This window comes from Trematosphaeria pertusa, assembly GCF_010094035.1.
Source record: "Trematosphaeria pertusa strain CBS 122368 unplaced genomic scaffold BU26scaffold_8, whole genome shotgun sequence".
NCBI lineage: Eukaryota > Fungi > Ascomycota > Dothideomycetes > Pleosporales > Trematosphaeriaceae > Trematosphaeria > Trematosphaeria pertusa.
The window spans coordinates 1,949,266-1,964,552 of NW_022987219.1; the positions used below are offsets into that span (position 1 = coordinate 1,949,266).

General features: G+C 51.5%; 8 protein-coding genes across 8 annotated transcripts; 6 read left to right on the forward strand and 2 right to left on the reverse strand.

Annotated features, from left to right (window-relative positions):
- The first annotated feature begins 818 nt into the window (after positions 1 to 818).
- On the forward strand, positions 819 to 1,205 carry BU26DRAFT_520237 (uncharacterized protein). Its single transcript, XM_033829249.1, has one exon. It carries the CDS (start codon positions 950 to 952, stop codon positions 1,151 to 1,153), a length of 204 nt encoding a protein of 67 aa, XP_033683562.1. The 5' UTR covers positions 819 to 949; the 3' UTR covers positions 1,154 to 1,205.
- Positions 1,206 to 1,237: 32 nt separating this feature from the next.
- BU26DRAFT_486293 (P-loop containing nucleoside triphosphate hydrolase protein) lies at positions 1,238 to 2,616 on the reverse strand. The gene is made up of 2 exons (XM_033825915.1): positions 2,335 to 2,616; positions 1,238 to 2,280 (listed from the first exon to the last, which is right to left on the reverse strand). The coding sequence occupies exons 1-2, from the start codon at positions 2,413 to 2,415 to the stop codon at positions 1,531 to 1,533; spliced, it is 831 nt and encodes a 276-aa protein (XP_033683563.1). The 5' UTR covers positions 2,416 to 2,616; the 3' UTR covers positions 1,238 to 1,530.
- A 1-nt stretch (position 2,617) lies between these two features.
- Positions 2,618 to 4,585, forward strand: BU26DRAFT_520239 (serine/threonine protein phosphatase). Its single transcript, XM_033829250.1, has 2 exons — positions 2,618 to 3,627; positions 3,678 to 4,585. The coding sequence occupies exons 1-2, from the start codon at positions 3,117 to 3,119 to the stop codon at positions 4,322 to 4,324; spliced, it is 1,158 nt and encodes a 385-aa protein (XP_033683564.1). The 5' UTR covers positions 2,618 to 3,116; the 3' UTR covers positions 4,325 to 4,585.
- A 1,328-nt stretch (positions 4,586 to 5,913) lies between these two features.
- Positions 5,914 to 6,144, forward strand: BU26DRAFT_405840 (ankyrin; the record flags this gene model as incomplete). The annotated part of the gene is made up of 1 exon (XM_033822860.1): positions 5,914 to 6,144. A coding segment is annotated over one exon (231 nt), but the record flags the coding sequence as incomplete, so codon positions are not given.
- A 545-nt stretch (positions 6,145 to 6,689) lies between these two features.
- On the forward strand, positions 6,690 to 7,211 carry BU26DRAFT_565946 (uncharacterized protein; the record flags this gene model as incomplete). The annotated part of the gene is made up of 1 exon (XM_033833455.1): positions 6,690 to 7,211. The coding sequence occupies one exon, from the start codon at positions 6,690 to 6,692 to the stop codon at positions 7,209 to 7,211; it is 522 nt and encodes a 173-aa protein (XP_033683566.1).
- Positions 7,212 to 7,659: 448 nt separating this feature from the next.
- BU26DRAFT_506254 (kinase-like protein) lies at positions 7,660 to 8,803 on the reverse strand (the record flags this gene model as incomplete). The annotated part of the gene is made up of 2 exons (XM_033826898.1): positions 7,660 to 8,036; positions 8,089 to 8,803. The coding sequence occupies 2 exons, from the start codon at positions 8,801 to 8,803 to the stop codon at positions 7,660 to 7,662; spliced, it is 1,092 nt and encodes a 363-aa protein (XP_033683567.1).
- Positions 8,804 to 9,825: 1,022 nt separating this feature from the next.
- BU26DRAFT_596532 (uncharacterized protein) lies at positions 9,826 to 11,473 on the forward strand (the record flags this gene model as incomplete). Its single annotated transcript, XM_033834971.1, has 3 exons — positions 9,826 to 10,233; positions 10,341 to 10,823; positions 10,895 to 11,473. 3 exons carry the CDS (start codon positions 9,826 to 9,828, stop codon positions 11,471 to 11,473), a joined length of 1,470 nt encoding a protein of 489 aa, XP_033683568.1.
- A 689-nt stretch (positions 11,474 to 12,162) lies between these two features.
- Positions 12,163 to 14,302, forward strand: BU26DRAFT_338233 (uncharacterized protein). Its single transcript, XM_033822274.1, has 2 exons — positions 12,163 to 12,355; positions 12,408 to 14,302. The coding sequence occupies exon 2, from the start codon at positions 12,620 to 12,622 to the stop codon at positions 14,207 to 14,209; it is 1,590 nt and encodes a 529-aa protein (XP_033683569.1). The 5' UTR covers positions 12,163 to 12,355; positions 12,408 to 12,619; the 3' UTR covers positions 14,210 to 14,302.
- Positions 14,303 to 15,287: the final 985 nt, after the last annotated feature.

Below are 15,287 nucleotides of genomic sequence, written 5' to 3' on the forward strand. Positions count from 1 at the left end.
CAGATCGCACAAGCCCGGCGTGATGTTGGATCGGAATACGATAGATGCACACGCCAAGTAAGGCGCAACTCCTTCTCCCCGCTGCGCCACACAAAAGCAGCCAATGACGCACTTGCTCCCGAGAGACAAGGCATTCCAAGAGGGATTCACATGGTGCTAGTGTTGATATCCGGTTCTGTTGGAGGCTCATATCCTGCCATTCGCCGGACACGGCAAGCCAAGGGCTTGTCGCAGGAACCTCAGTCGGGAACTCGGAACAGGACAAGGCCTCAACGTCATACCAAGGGAAGACTGTAGAAAAGCGGATGCCTGAACGCTCGGCCTCTATGAAGTTGCAAACGGGAGATAAGAGGTCGGTTATCGCTGCCAGGGTCTCGTGAGTGAGGGTGAGGACTGCCAGACCGGTAGAGGAGGTGGGCAGCGTCGGGAAAAAGGCGATGAACCCTGTCCATTTTGCCTTCAATGGGGAGACCGCGTCCAAGCGTATCGTACCGGTGGAGTGTATTGATGCGATTGATAAAGTCGGTAGGAGAACGTGGTGGAGATGGGAGAAGAGCTGCAGTTGTCTGGGGTTCAGGGGATAGCTTCCCCGAATGTGGGTTAGACGTCATCGAGCTAAGCCGGAAACGGATCATGCTTCAACCTCATTATCCAACCTTCTTCTTACCACTAGCTACGAACAGCGTTATGACAGAGCCGACTTCATAGCAACGAGATCGCCAATCATGTGTGGAGTCTGGCCCTTCCGCACGTCCAGCAACTTCCCGGGCTGGGTCATGCGGCGTGACGACCTTCGTCGACACGCCCTCATCCGCGCTCGAGTTCCTCCCGGGCTTTAAAGAGACGCCCATATGAATAGCGCACTCGGCTATTCATGCTTGTGAGAAGGCTGATGAAGACTTCTAGTTCATGAGACGGACGTGCGCCCTGCGGATGACAAAGACATTCGATGTTTAGTCGGGAGGCTACGGGTCTGGCGGATGGCCTACCGAGCCAGGGCATAGAAGACCAACAAAGCAAGCATATGGCCTTGATTCAGCGCCTCACTATCGACCATAGTAGGCTTCGGAAGGAGAACGAAGCGCTGCGTACCGAGAACGAAAGCTTGCGACACAGCTTTTCAAGCTTACGCCGCGGATCCGGTGGCATCTGATCGTTCTGGGTTGGTAGCCGTGGAGAGTTTGTACCTGGTGACTCGGCTGTTAGTGGGATCTGGGACTCTGGTGTCGTAATGCCTCGCGCTTAAAGCGCCTCAAAAGTAACTTTGTGTAATAATAACAACTCGAAGGGCTCCTGGCTAATGTATCCAAACATGCTCAGGCTCAGGCTTTCTACTAGGGGATGCAACTGTGTTGGATGTTGTGAGAAACGTCTCGATCAGCTACATGATGTCAACGCTCAGACACTAGACACAAACTATGGCCCCGCGTTTTGGACGGCGCGCCGCGACGGTCTTCCTGATTGCCGCGAAAATTCCGTACTACGGTAATATTCTGAGATGTCTTGAAAGATGGCGGAACATAGTGGGGCTCATGTCGAGTGCTTCGCTTTTGGAGTAAGCCGGGGTAAGGCATCCCAGAGTAGGGACATGGACTTCCTCCATCCTCCTTTTTCTTTGCTTTTACTCGACGAGGCTGGTTGCTGATCCCCTGCGTCTTGACTGGCTTGCTGATTTCCTGCTCGACCTTCTGCGTCCTGAGAAGTTCCTTCTCCGGTCCTCTCCACCGTGTGCTTGCTCATCTGGATATCCTCCTCGTCTCTTCTCTCAGCCTTCTTAATGCTCCTCACCAGGTCTCTCATAACTTCCTCGATCGCCTCCCTATTATACGCGTCCAGCTCATAAAACCTCATGCCCTGCATGCTCGCCCATTCAGCCGCAACTTCGCTCCTCACCTCCCTCTTCTCACCCGCTAAATCAAGCTTGTTCCCCACAAGCACACAACCAACCCTCTGCCTCCCAGCCGGATACTTCTCTCCATCCGCGCGCTCAGCTTTCCGATTACACCACACAGTCAAATAGCCCTCGCTCGTGATATTCTCATAACTCTTCTTACAAGTAATATCGTAAAGCAGCACAACGCCAGCCGCGCGCGAGAGCATGGCTTCAAACGTCCCCAAGTTGAGGTTCGGATCCTGTTCGCGAAACAGCGCGGAGTTGACGTCCAGGGGTTCAATGCGTTCGCTTTCTCCGTCGACTTCTAGCGTGCGGAAGTAATAGGGGTACATGTCGCCAATGGGGTCGATCACTTCATAGCACGCGAAATGTGTGTTCCGCAGGAACTGTTTTGTGGTTCAGTGGTGGATTCAATGCTCTCGCCGGGGCTTCATGAGTACCTTGTCGACGACGCATGTTTTGCCCACTCCTGGCTCCCCTAGAACGACCACCTCTCTACGGCGAATTCCTTTCGCGGACATGAAGGATATAGATTATTTATTGAGGTTCGATCTAGGTTGTTGGTGAACGGGTGACGGTCTGAGCTTTCTCGACGACTGCCTTGTGGGATGGCACTAAGCCTAAAATAGTTGCGAGCACGTGCTGCGAGTATCCCTGGGGCTGCACTCTCGAGCAATCTTGGAAAACATCACTCTTTGTGCAACTGTAAAACCGAAACACCATCCCTTCTCGTTCTCATCCACGATTTTAGTTGCAGAGGAGAACTGTTCTAAGAATTCTAAGAATAGCACCCCACACGTCCGCCCAGTCGAAACCCGGCTCGTATCCGATAGCCGATGACGCCACAGCCTAGGTCAGAGACGGCTAGATGGCATACGACAACTTGTCGCAGCGGGAGGCCCAGGGGCTTCGAGGTATCCCGCCGGCGTCTTCAAGTTCCTTCTCTCAAGCCCCAGATGCGGACGGCTCTTCCTCTCGCTCAGACACTCCCCGCGATGGTCGCTTCCCCTGGCCGCGACACCAATTGAGCCAGGCCGCAGATCCCAGCTCGACGTATACCAGCGCAGCGCCCGGTTCAAGCTCCACACGCTTGCGACCTTCCACAAGAACCGCCAGTCGGACGTACAACACATTCTTGGACAGCCTCAGCGGGACAGATTTAGACCACCGCAACCACATCGTTCCGCCAGACCACCCATCGCACGCTCCAACCGCAGGAGCAATGCCCTACCGCGACGCGCACTCCCACCGGCCGCTCATCGACCTCATCCCCGACCACAGCCTCGACGCCTCGGACGAAGAAGACGCCTTCTACGCGCACGACGAGGGCGACTACCTGCTGCACCCCAAGTGGCGGGCGATGATCAACCGCACCACGAATCGCATCCCGCGGAGAATACAGCGCTATTTCGTCATCTACCTGCTTTTTGCCGTCGTCCTACTCGTCAGCTGGCGGATATACTTAGGCCCGCAGTACGCTGTTTACAGGAAGGAACTCGCGCAAATGGATAGCGAGCCCAAGGAGGCGTTTGGAAAGAATGTGCGCCCGGAGTTTAAGGGGATGACGCAGGTGGAGCAGCTATCACAGAAGCTGTTGCCGACAGGGAACGGGCGATTGGTGGTTGTGGGGGATGTGCATGGATGTAAGGAAGAGTTGGAGCAGCTGCTGAAGAAGGTGGATTTCAGGGAAGGCAAAGACCACTTGATCCTGACCGGGGACATCATCGCGAAAGGTATTACCATCCGTTCGACTCACCCGGTACACCGTGGCTAACATAGACAGGCCCCGACTCGCCCGGCGTCGTCTCCCTCGCGCACCGCCTCCACGCCTCCTGCGTCCGCGGCAACCACGAAGACAAACTCCTCCTCTCCCTCGCCGAGACCGCCTCGCACCCCAACCCCGCCATCCCCGGCCCCAACGAGTCCCCCAGCCGCACGCCCGACTTCCTCGACGAAGAATCCTTCTCGCACGGCGACTACGAAGTGCGCAAGCTCGCAAAATCCTTCTCGCACGACCAAATCTCGTGGCTGCAAAAATGCCCCGTCATCCTGCGCGTCGGCAAACTCGGCGACCTGGGCGAAGTGGTAGTCGTGCACGCGGGGCTCGTCCCGGACATATCCCTCGAGAACCAGGACCCGTTCCATGTGATGAACATGCGAACCATCGATCTGAAAACGCGCCTGCCGTCCGAGAACCGCGACGGCACGCCCTGGGAGAAATTCTGGAACCACCAGCAGAAGAAGAAGCCGGCGCACGAGCGCACAACGGTCATATACGGGCACGACAGGAAGAGGGGGAAGAACATCCAGAAGTACAGCATGGGCCTCGATTCCGGCTGCGTGTCCGGCGGGCATCTAACCGCCATGGTGATCGATGCGGACGGGAAGCACAAGTTCGTGGAGGTCAAATGTAAAGGGTATGTAGACTAGACGTGGGTCATTGTGCGGTAGCATATTTGGGCATATTCATTGGCGTTTGGGAGTTTGACATAGCACTAGAGAATTAGGATAGGGTACTGTACGATACCCAGCTCTGCGCTTCCAGAAAGCTGCAGAGAGGCCGAGCGGGCATTATGATAGTGTTACAGGTAGAGTATTGGTAGCATTTGTTCCGCCCACATCGTGTATTTCCTGTAGGTTAAACCCCGCCTTAGACATGGGGAGACCCTCTCACTACTATGCCACCGCCTTCTGTTCTTCTTTGGTTGCTGCTCCCATCCTGATGCTTCCCTCCCTCTTACCCAAAAAAAAGAGGCGGGTTTCACGAAAGCACGGCATGTCACCCACTAATGCACCTTGAACGAGCAAAAAAATTCAAAAACATACAACAGCGGGTATTCGCAAGTGGTCACCCACCTAGTCGTATGTATCTGTTATGCTTAAATATGACGTTTATATACAATATACTTTGTGAAAGCGGAATTCTGGTGCTGCCCACGAGGCCACCTTGCCAATGGTCAGCATAGCACAACTCGAGAAAAGGAGAGCGAGTTGCTTCAACAGTATACACAAAACTACGTCTGCAACTTATCCCTCGACTTGGTAGAAGATGAACGTTGTTGCATCGACTAGGAGACCTTGTCGGCTTGTCCTTTCAGAAAACGAACTTAAGTAATCCGAGTTTGCTTCTCTTTTGCTCCGATAAAAGCGACAAGAGGGAACAGTTAGAAGAGTCTTTGCTTGAATTCGCCGAAGGTTGAGGAAAGCTAGAGTCTTTGGATGCCTAGCACGACGTACTAGGGTAACGTTATGTAGCCTAAGAGTTGCGCTAACGCCGCTCCATTCCCAAGGGTCTTCTCCCATCCCAAAGCCTTTTTGTCACGGTATCTTCTGCAGTGGAGTATGCTAGACAAAAGTTGACCACAGACATGGCTGAGGACGAGAAGGCTGACCTCTGGAGACAGCTGGCAGGGTGGAGGTGCGGCGTAGCGGATCAACACGAGGCTGAGACGCGGTTAAAAACTGAGTGGGAGCAGGACAGAATCAATCAACCCATCAACAACGCCTACAACCCAGATACCACTTTCACAATGCCGCTACTCAATTTCGCGAACGATCTCCTCTACTGCATAGCAGACAACATAGAATCAAACAGGGATTTGAACGCCTTCGCACGATGCAACCGCCGCCTTTACCACCTGCTGAATTCCTCTCTCTACCGTCATGCCATACAACGGACCGAAGGCTCAGCGCTATTATGGGCTGCCAAACATGGTCAAGAGGCGACAGTCCAAAAGTTGTTGCTTGGAGAAAGAGCCGATCAGCAAGCCACACGCCACCGCTATTATTCGGGACCGCTCTGCGTAGCAGCAGAGAAGGGGCATGAAGGGATAGTAAAGCTGCTGCTCGACAAACGCGTTAATGTCAACGCCTGGGGTCTAGGTTACGGCAACGCGCTCCACGCGGCTTCGTGGAACGGCTACGAGCGGATTGTGCAGCTGCTGCTTGATAACGGCGCCAAAATCAACGCACCCAGTCGAAACCACGGCAGCGCTCTCGAAGAGGCTTTAGCATCAGGCCACGAGCATATTGTGCAGCTGCTAATCAACAACGGCGCCAATCCCAACACTCCTGGTGGACAATGGGGAAACGCCCTCTACGCAGCTTCAGCAGAAGGCAATGAGCGGATTGTGAAGTTGTTGCTTGACAATGGTGCCAAAGTCAACGCCATGGGGGGATACCACGGCAACGCGCTCCAGGCAGCTTCAGTAGGAGGTCACGAGCAGGTTGTGAAGTTGCTACTCGACAACGGTGCCAACGTCAACGCCTAGAGGGCAGAGGACGCCCAGGAATGAGGTTTGCGTAGGAATTGGTTCATCCTGCGAGATTCATATCAACGGAAGGTATTTTATCAGTCACTATAAATAGAGAGCAGAGTTAGAAATCCTTTCTATTGGTTTTGTACACACCTCAAACAACGTCCGTCGTCGACGCCGCAGCCTGCATGCCCATGCCGCATAGACCTTCTCGCTACGCCATTTCCTGGCTATGAATGGATCATCACTACGTGTTCACTAACCAGGGGGGTAACATCGCTTTGATTACACGTATGCGATCGAGCATGCTGAGTATCTGGCATCATTCCGGTCAGGCGTATCGTATTCGTCGACTTCCAACGTGCCCGTATTACATTCTCTTTCTCTCCCGTTATTCGCCTCGCACTGCTCCTGCCCTTCGGTTCAGATAATCCGAGAACAACCGCCTCTCCATAGCTATAGTCTCTCTCAAGGTAGATACTCACACCGCAATAGCCTTAGATAAAACTGATCTTGACAGGGACTCCGTAAACCCCGCTATGTTACGCAGACACCTCTTCGCCATCCTCGCCCTAGCTGCAAGCGTATCCTGTGGTAACATCCAGATTTCGGTGTGGGAAAGCGAAGACTGCACCGGCGATCATACCCTCAGACCCCAACTTGACCTTCGACTGCACGTGGGCTGCATCAAGCGAGGCGATGTTACGGAACAACTCGAAGTCGAACTGCTCGAAGGAAAACAACGCGAAGAAAAAGCCATCTCGGTCTCCCAGGATGGAAGCATGGCAGCCCAGTCCCAAGCCCTCGTCTTCTTCACTTCAGAAAACTGCGATCCGAGTACTGAGATCGAGGATGCATATGTCGATAACAGCTGCTCGAATGTGTTTGAGAAGCTGAAGGAGGATAAGTGGAAGAGTTATGAGATGCGAGACGCGTGCTTTGGGGGTTTCGCCGGTTGCGATCTTGATGAGGAGCCGACAGACGGGGATGAAGTTAATTGCGAGAGACCACTGTTGCCGGGCTGGCCTGGCTGCGGAGAACCGCTGAATCCGGGGAAGTAGGGTCACTGTATCGCCAGAATAGATAAGATTCATCAAGGTCACTGCCAGTGAGTTCCTGTAGGGTAGACATATATACCGAGGGAGGATCTCCGTTGTGTTGTAAGAAAGCGAAGTTATAAACTGCCAGTTCCTGTTTCCCTCACTATGCCGCATCGATGACGAAGTTTTTCGCGATTAATGCCGGATCCATTTGGATCAATTGCGGTAACAAGTGACGGCTTTCAACGCCCACCTCAACACTGGGATCCTTACGCTCTAACTTGGTGCCTATGTAGAGAGCGCGCTCTCGCACACACATAATGTATCAGCCTGCCTCCTCGTGTTCTCGTCTTTGTCCACATATCAACCCACTCGCGAGAATTTTCTATTGCGGGAACATGTATCACAGGAGACGATAATTATCTGCACTAAATCTTATTGTCTCCGCTGGCCCAAGAAGATAGAATAATTACTCCTCCGAACATTTATAAATCGTAACGTCTTGAAAGCCCTCCTTGAATTCCCTCATACTCATTCGTCTGTCTTGTTCGCAAAGTATGTCCCCTAGTAGTTCCGCGAACTCTTGCGAAAAGTCGGGCCATTCCTTTTTGATTTCTTCCACTCGTTTGTTTGCATCATCAGTCACAACTATTTCGACCATTCTTTCGCTACCGGAATTCGGAAAGTGCCCCGGTTCTGGAAAGCCCTGTCCCGTTGTCATCCGAATGAACATCATAGCCGTTGTCCACACGTCGTTCGCGTAGACGTCGATCTGTCTATTCAGAGCCCACTCCCAAGTCAGTTCAAGCTCCTCCGAATCGGACGAATCATCCCCGCGGAAGGCCTCTAGAGATGTGTTAACGGATCGCCCAAGAAAAGGAATAACTCAGCGACTTACCAGGTGCAGCATCTCCTCCATCACCTCCCGGGACCGAGTTTCTATACTTGGTGTCTTTTAATGCATAGTCGAAATCAATCACCTTCGCCGTATCCTTAATAAACACAACATTTCCTTCTTGAATATCTAGATGTGCGATACCCTTCGAATGCATGTGCGCTAGCGCATCCAAAATCTGATTCCCAACGTCCTTCATCTTTTTCTCATTCTCCTTTCCCTTGAACTCCCCCTGCATCTTTCGCGACTCGGCATCGCCATCTGGAGCAAGCTCCATAGCGAGGGCCACTTTACCCTGGACAATCCCACGAGCAAACGCTTTCACGATGTGCTCATTTCCTTCCAGCTCTTTGAGGAATTGGAAACTTTTTTCATTCACCTCACGGTAATTTTCAGGCGCACGGAGGAATCGCTTGACGGCAATGTCCTGTCCGTCTTTGAGTACGCAGTGTGCGACTTTCGAAAAGTGACCTTGCCCGATGCCTTGGTCGAAGCTTTGCCCGGGGGCGAGTGCGAATCGCACGTCCTTGTTCGAGGCGTCTTGAAGGGTGAAGCAGCCTTGCTCTTCAGTGGCAGCGTCGTCAGCGCATTGGGGAGGAGGATCGCCGCGCTCGATGAGGGAGAATGAGCGAAGTAGGAGAGAGGGTTCTGGATTGATAGGAATAGCAACAGTTTGCTGGACAACTGCCGTGGCAAGTAACGTCTTCAGGAGATGCATTTTTGAATAAGGTAACGAATTGATAGGTAGTGTTCAATGAAAAGATCAGAGTGAGCGAGTATGGAACTGATGAAAAATCACAACCAATTCTTGGCTTGTAGCCTACAGTTATAAAGTCATCATAACACACGTGTTCAATAACAATGGAGGCGCTGCGCTGTACGGCAAGGTCAGGGACACTGAGGAGGAATTGTCTGACGGTGGTTTGTCGTTTGCAGGCATCACATCCTGAAACAGGTAACTGCAATCTAAGAACGTCCTCAATCCGTCAGTTATTGTTTCGACTTTGAGGAGTAGAAATCGAAGGTTGCCCGTCTTACAAGCGACGCCGGGGCCAAACACTTCTTTGCTGCATTACCCCTGCGTTTGTGCCACTTCTTCGAGGATGCGGCGTCACAACCCTTCCTTGACTCACACAGGGTGTCCTATTAAGCCACTTCCTAAAGGATGTAGCACACCTACCCTTCCTTCTCTCTTTACACGGTGTCCCGTAACGGCGCTTCCTGAAGCATGCGACGAGTCAAACTCTTCCTTCCTCATTACACGCCGTTGCGCCGCTTCTCGAAGTATACAGCATTTGACTCAAAGAAAAAGGCCAGCTTGCTTTCAACTCCATTAGAGAGGACGCAAAGGATTGAAATTGCGGTCCTCTGGACTTCACGTGGCCGTACCTCCGCCGTCCACGTAGAAATTTGCTCCCGATGTAGGAGAGAAGGATGGGCAAACTGGGCGACCTAACTATGCCGCCGGAAAATGTGACCCCACGCCGCAAGATCTGTTTTATGACCGTGAATGACCTGCGTCACCTGGCTCGGCGCCAGAGTGGCTTCATCCATGGGCAACGACACCTTCGACGCTTACACACCTAGGTAATCGAAGGAATAGAAGTACATATAATATTGAGGACGTCTAACGCACACCTCCGTCAAATATTTCTCAAACTACATCCTAAGCTCTCTTTATCCCAATCCCCTGCCAAATCTGCCTATTTTCAAGCCTTGGTGGAAGGGCTGTTCCCCACTATGAAGCTTCTTGTGACTTACCTTGCTCTCCTTTGGAATCTTAATACGCTACCAATTCGCGCTGCCCCTAATCCCCCAGGAAATACCGCTATCATCCCCAGTTACGCTGGTCACAACCTCCTAGAACATCGCGCCAACGGCGAATCTTGCGAAGACCGATGCCGCAAACGCTGCAAAGGAAGAAGAATCAAAGACCCCACCAACTGTCGTCGCTGCATCCCGTGTCCTCTCGGGTCGAAACCAGATCTTCTTCACGTTATCTGCGTCACCGACAGCGATACCAATGAAGAGCGGGACGCGAAGCGGAAGGGAAAATGTCCAGGCGATACAGTCCTCGATCCCAAGGAAGGCCCACAGAAGCTCGACACTAACCCCGCAGATCTCAAGTGCGCCATCGACGACGAGAAAGTTTGCAAACCGCCCAAACTGCCAGAGATTCGGCCCGATGGGGGGGGGAGAATGACGCTAGCTTTAAACCCAAATGTTTAGACTGGGACGAGAACGACGAGACAAAGTGTGACAGGAAGCAGCAGTATGCAGCAGTTACCGTCGGTCCAAATGGAAAGGCAAAGAAAACATGCAAGCCGACTCGCCAATATCAGAACAAGAAGAAGAGCAGGTGGTCGAAAATGAAGAACAAGTTCAAGAAGAGATGGGAGGACAAGAAAGAGGAGCGAGCCAAGCAGGACGAAGAGAGAAAAGCGAGAAAGGATAAGATCGAAGAAGGGAGAAAGCGGAAGGAGAAAGAGACTAACGACAAGAAGAAAAAGAAGATCAAGTCTTTCAAGTGTGGAATGGCCACTGCCATGGTAGCCGGACAGCAGATTGCGGGACTCATCCCGACGAAGAGGGCGCTTTTGAGGAGGGAAGGAAATGCGGAGATTGAGAGTTATATGGATATGACTGCCTGTTACTTCGATGCCGACTTCGTCGAGGATGACCAGTTCCTCGAATACTTCCCGTCAGACGTGAATGTTGACGATATTGGAACCGGCGTCGTAAGTTTCTTCACTATAAGCTGAGTAAGCTGTAGAATGTCGATGTAATTGCTGATATTCTAATTGAATAGGACGAGAAAGCTTATATGGAGGCATTCATCCAGAGGATGGAGCAAGCGGACTTTGACTTCTGGAATAGCCACGACTTCTGCAAACGGAACGGGAATGGGACACTCGAGGCCCGTTGCCAAAAGAAGAGAGAGGATATCACGGAGAAGGAACATGAGTACGAAGAGAAACGTAGGAGAGCGGAGAGGGCCCTGAAGAGAGACATTCTGAAGAACGACCTCGAGAAAAGAGACGAAACGTTGAACGCAGAAGACTTCTGTGATATGAGCAACCTGGCGAAGCGGGAGGCTCGCGGAGAGGAAACGGTGAAGAAAAGGAACCCGTTCGCGATTTTCGTGGAGATTGCGCTGTTTGCTGTCCGAATGGGAACGTCGCTTCTGTCTCGCGTGATTCCCCGGCTCGCAACGTTTTCGCCCCGTCTGGCTAGACTGTTGGAAAAGACTCCCAAGAATCTGTTCAAGTTAGCACCGAAAGGACAGGCCGGGAATGCGGGAAGTCGAGAGGCGATGAAGCAGGCATTTCGGAAGCTTGCAGACCACCCGGCTTTCAAGCAATGTGTAAAGAACGGAAAGCCCTTATAAAGGCTTGTTATTAGTGCGACGCCAATGTATCTCTAGCATAACCATACCTAGCTTCAAAAATGCACTTCCAGCACCGCCCAAACGCTGACACCGAAGAAAGTAGCTTTAGACGCTCCTAAGAATGAAAGCGTGGGCGTTGTACCCACGAAAACTTAATCCTTGAAACATGAGACGGTGCGCTCGATATATAGCAGTGTGGTGTCGACACGGACGAGAGACATCTTTGGTGGATCGATGGGTCGCTGATGAGGTGTTTGCAGGTCTAGGGCAATAAGCTAGTAATGAGGAAAAAGGATAGTAGAGGAAGCGATAGTCTCCAAGCGAGAAATCGGAAGATAATGGTTGAGAAGCAATGAGACTGCGATTCTAAGGTTGTGACTTTGGTCAGACGCCGCCTTAACCGACCTTGGTATGTTCAAGGCTGCAGGCCATTGCGCCAAACCTTAACAAACTAGCCAACCATGACAAGCTCCAGCAACAACATCAAAATAATAGTCACTTATCTTTCATCATTGGCTTAGGATACGTTGATACTGCTTAAGGGCCGATGGTGCAAGAGCGGCTTGACCTGCCCAACGTCGAGAGGTATAGTGGCGCAGCTGCAGCAAGCTTGGGCCCACAAATTTTAAGCGCCGGAATTAGATCCGTCGCGCATTGCGGCCTAGAGTTGCTGCCTAGAGTCCCAGTCTTCGTCCTTGACCTCATCTTCTTGTCATTTCCGTTGTCTTCATCAAGGTTTTATGGCCGGACAATACGACCACTATCCACTCACCCGGAAAATATTACTTCTTACGCTGCACAATGTTGTACGAGAGCTTGCCTGCGAATATTCCCTCAATTCGACTGCTCAGACTTCTCCCGTCGGCGGATGAGAATGACACTGTATCATGCCATCTCATAGTCGATGCGCTGGGCACTGACAAGATGTACACAGCCTTATCCTACAGATGGGGACCCGACTCCGATTCAGCTATTATATCAATCAATGGCACAGCTACCAGTGTCGGAAGAACGCTAGCTTTGGCGCTTCAGCATATACGCGCCGCAGCTTTTCGAGCATCCAGCCCACTGTCGCCACTAATCTGGGCTGACGCACTCTGTATCAACCAGAATAATGAGGAAGAGAAGACCTGCCAGGTCCAGCTCATGGGAGCCATCTACTCGAGAGCGTCGACAGTCGTTTCGTGGCTAGGCACCGATAACAACGGCGAGATGGATTCCGCTGTTACGGCGATGAAGTCATTTCAGCATGTGGCGGGGTCCGTGCCAGGGTGGCTAGAAGATCTGTATTGGATGCGCGATTATCCCTCGCTCCTGGAAGTGGACAACAATCTTGACGGTATCCCTAATCACACTTGGAGGTCGTTACAAACATTCTTCTCGTCGTCATATTGGGGTCGAGTATGGATTCTTCAAGAGATGGCGCTTGCGCGGAGTCTTTGGGTCATGGTCGGCCAACATATTCTTGATTATGAGGACGTAAAAAGTTCCATAGAACTGATTCGGCACCTCAGCTCAGGGTCTAGACCAGGGAAAAGTGTTTTGCCTTATAAATTAGGCTACTTCTTGTGGTGGAATGAGCAAATCCCTACCCAAGTCCATATCACCGTTGAGGAATTCCGAAATCGCGCCAAAGGTCTCGAACCGTTGGACGATGTGGATAAACTCGAAGCAATCTTCTCTACCCGGGATTTCCAGGCTACGAATCCTGTAGACAAGGTTTTCGCCCTACAAGGTCTACTCGGGAACTTTATCACCCCAGATTACGGAAAAAGTCCATCGGAGGTATTTTGTGAACTTACGTCTAGATGGATCGAAACGACAGGAGACCTCTATCATTTGCGTTTCGCAGGCACCACTCTTCAACTACCTGAGACACCGGGACTAAGTCTGCCATCCTGGGTCCCCGACTGGCAAGGGATTTCTTTTGCGGATAGCTGGCAAGCTTTCCCGGCTTTAGCAAGCAATTCCAATATTGGGCTCGATATTCTCTGTGTAACACAGCCGCGAGTGCTCGACGAGCTTCGTTTACGGGTCAATGCCTGTATCTGCGACACAATTTCGGAAATCGAGCCGATCTATGATGGAGAGTCGACCAATCTAGCTCGTCTCTACAGGAACTTCATGAAGATGTCGACAGACATCGAATGTCTCACCAAAGTTCCCTACCTTCAGGCAATCCTGCGGACAATATTGGCAGATAGCGGGTCTGAACACGAAGATCACATTTCAGAATTAGAACATCTGTCGGTGCAGAGCTTGTTGCTGGCAGTAGTCTACTTTTTGGATGGCCTATCTTCAAGTCCACCCATCTTTGAGACGCTGCAGGCAACGGTAGAGGAGCTTGGAATAGCCTCTGAAAACCATATCACGTCGCTTCTCCAAGAAATATTCCCGAGCACGACAACGAATGACTGCTGGCAGTCCGAAAAAGAATTGTGTTTGCGCATTCTCGGCCAAGGGATTTTCCTTAGACCCCACCTGTGGCGTTGTTTGAGAGAAAAACAGCAGTTATTCTATACATCTGCAGGATACATAGGATCTTCTCTTCATGGTATTCGAGCTGGTGATATAGTATGTATAATCCAAGGTTGTCCTTGCCCGGTACTCCTTCGGAGAGAAGGGTCACATTTTTTACACCTAGGGACTTGTTTTGTTCTGGGGTTAATGGATGGTGAGGCAGCTCTGCGGGTAAAACAAGGATCTATAAAGATAGAGGAGGTAGATATAGTATAACGTTCTATTTTATATGCACTAGAGCAGAGGTATACTCTGCTATAACTTTTACTAGATATAGATACTCTTTATATAGGTATCTAGTACTCTTACTCTCATCCATGGAAAGAGCTTGCTACGGCCAGACATCGTCATGTGTTAGTCAGCATAACCTCTATAGGTTGGTGACTTAAAACGAGTGGTTCATCCTGCGAGATTCATGTGTCAACGGAAGGTATTCCATCAGTCACCATAAATAGAGACTGATATAGCAGTCATGGTCATCTTTGCGGTATATATCCTCTTTGCGCGCATTGGATTCTCTGGACGTGACGCACGCAACAACCACCTAAACGCCTCGCAGGTGCATACAATAGTACGTATGCTTAGCGATACTACCACGCGTTACTATCAATCGTTCGGGGCATTTGGTAGTCGCATCGTATGAGCCCAATCAGTGCGCCGTGAAGCACTTCGCCGGCATTTAAAAGCCTCCAGGATAGGCTTCACGCCAGGGGAGTAAAGGTTAGAAGCACCGAGACGTAAGCAGCGAACGTGCTGCCTTCCTGTCGTGGACCTCTCCTAATAGAAAAAAAAACCTGAAGACCAGTCAACGGCACGATCGATTTGAGAAGCCAGGTGAAGTACCATAATGGTGGGGCTCAGGATAGATGTCGAGTAGGCATAGAAAGGAAGTATTATCTAATTTCGTTGGGGCGTAGTCATTCTGAAGGGACAGCCGACTCCCACGGTCGGCTGCCTAACGTTCCTATCCTACGTTGCTATTGGATATGCCCGCGGGCGCGTCAGCTCGCTTCGGGAGCGCTAGCGCAGGTGTAGGGGCTGGTTCTCGCCGCGTAACTCCACTGGATAGGCTAGATTTGCGCCCCTCTATGGCTTGCATTTGCGCGAGCGGGAATCGCTGCTGCGCTGCGAAACACGGTCCCATGTACGAACAGCGAACAGGCGCTGCAGCAGGCAAGTGCATATAGTATCAACGTCAGTCAGTGCGTCGATTAGCTATCATATGGCCTTGAACATCCATGTCTCCTCGTATCGGATTGACGAATGAAGCTCTCCTCACGCCCTCTTTTCTCTC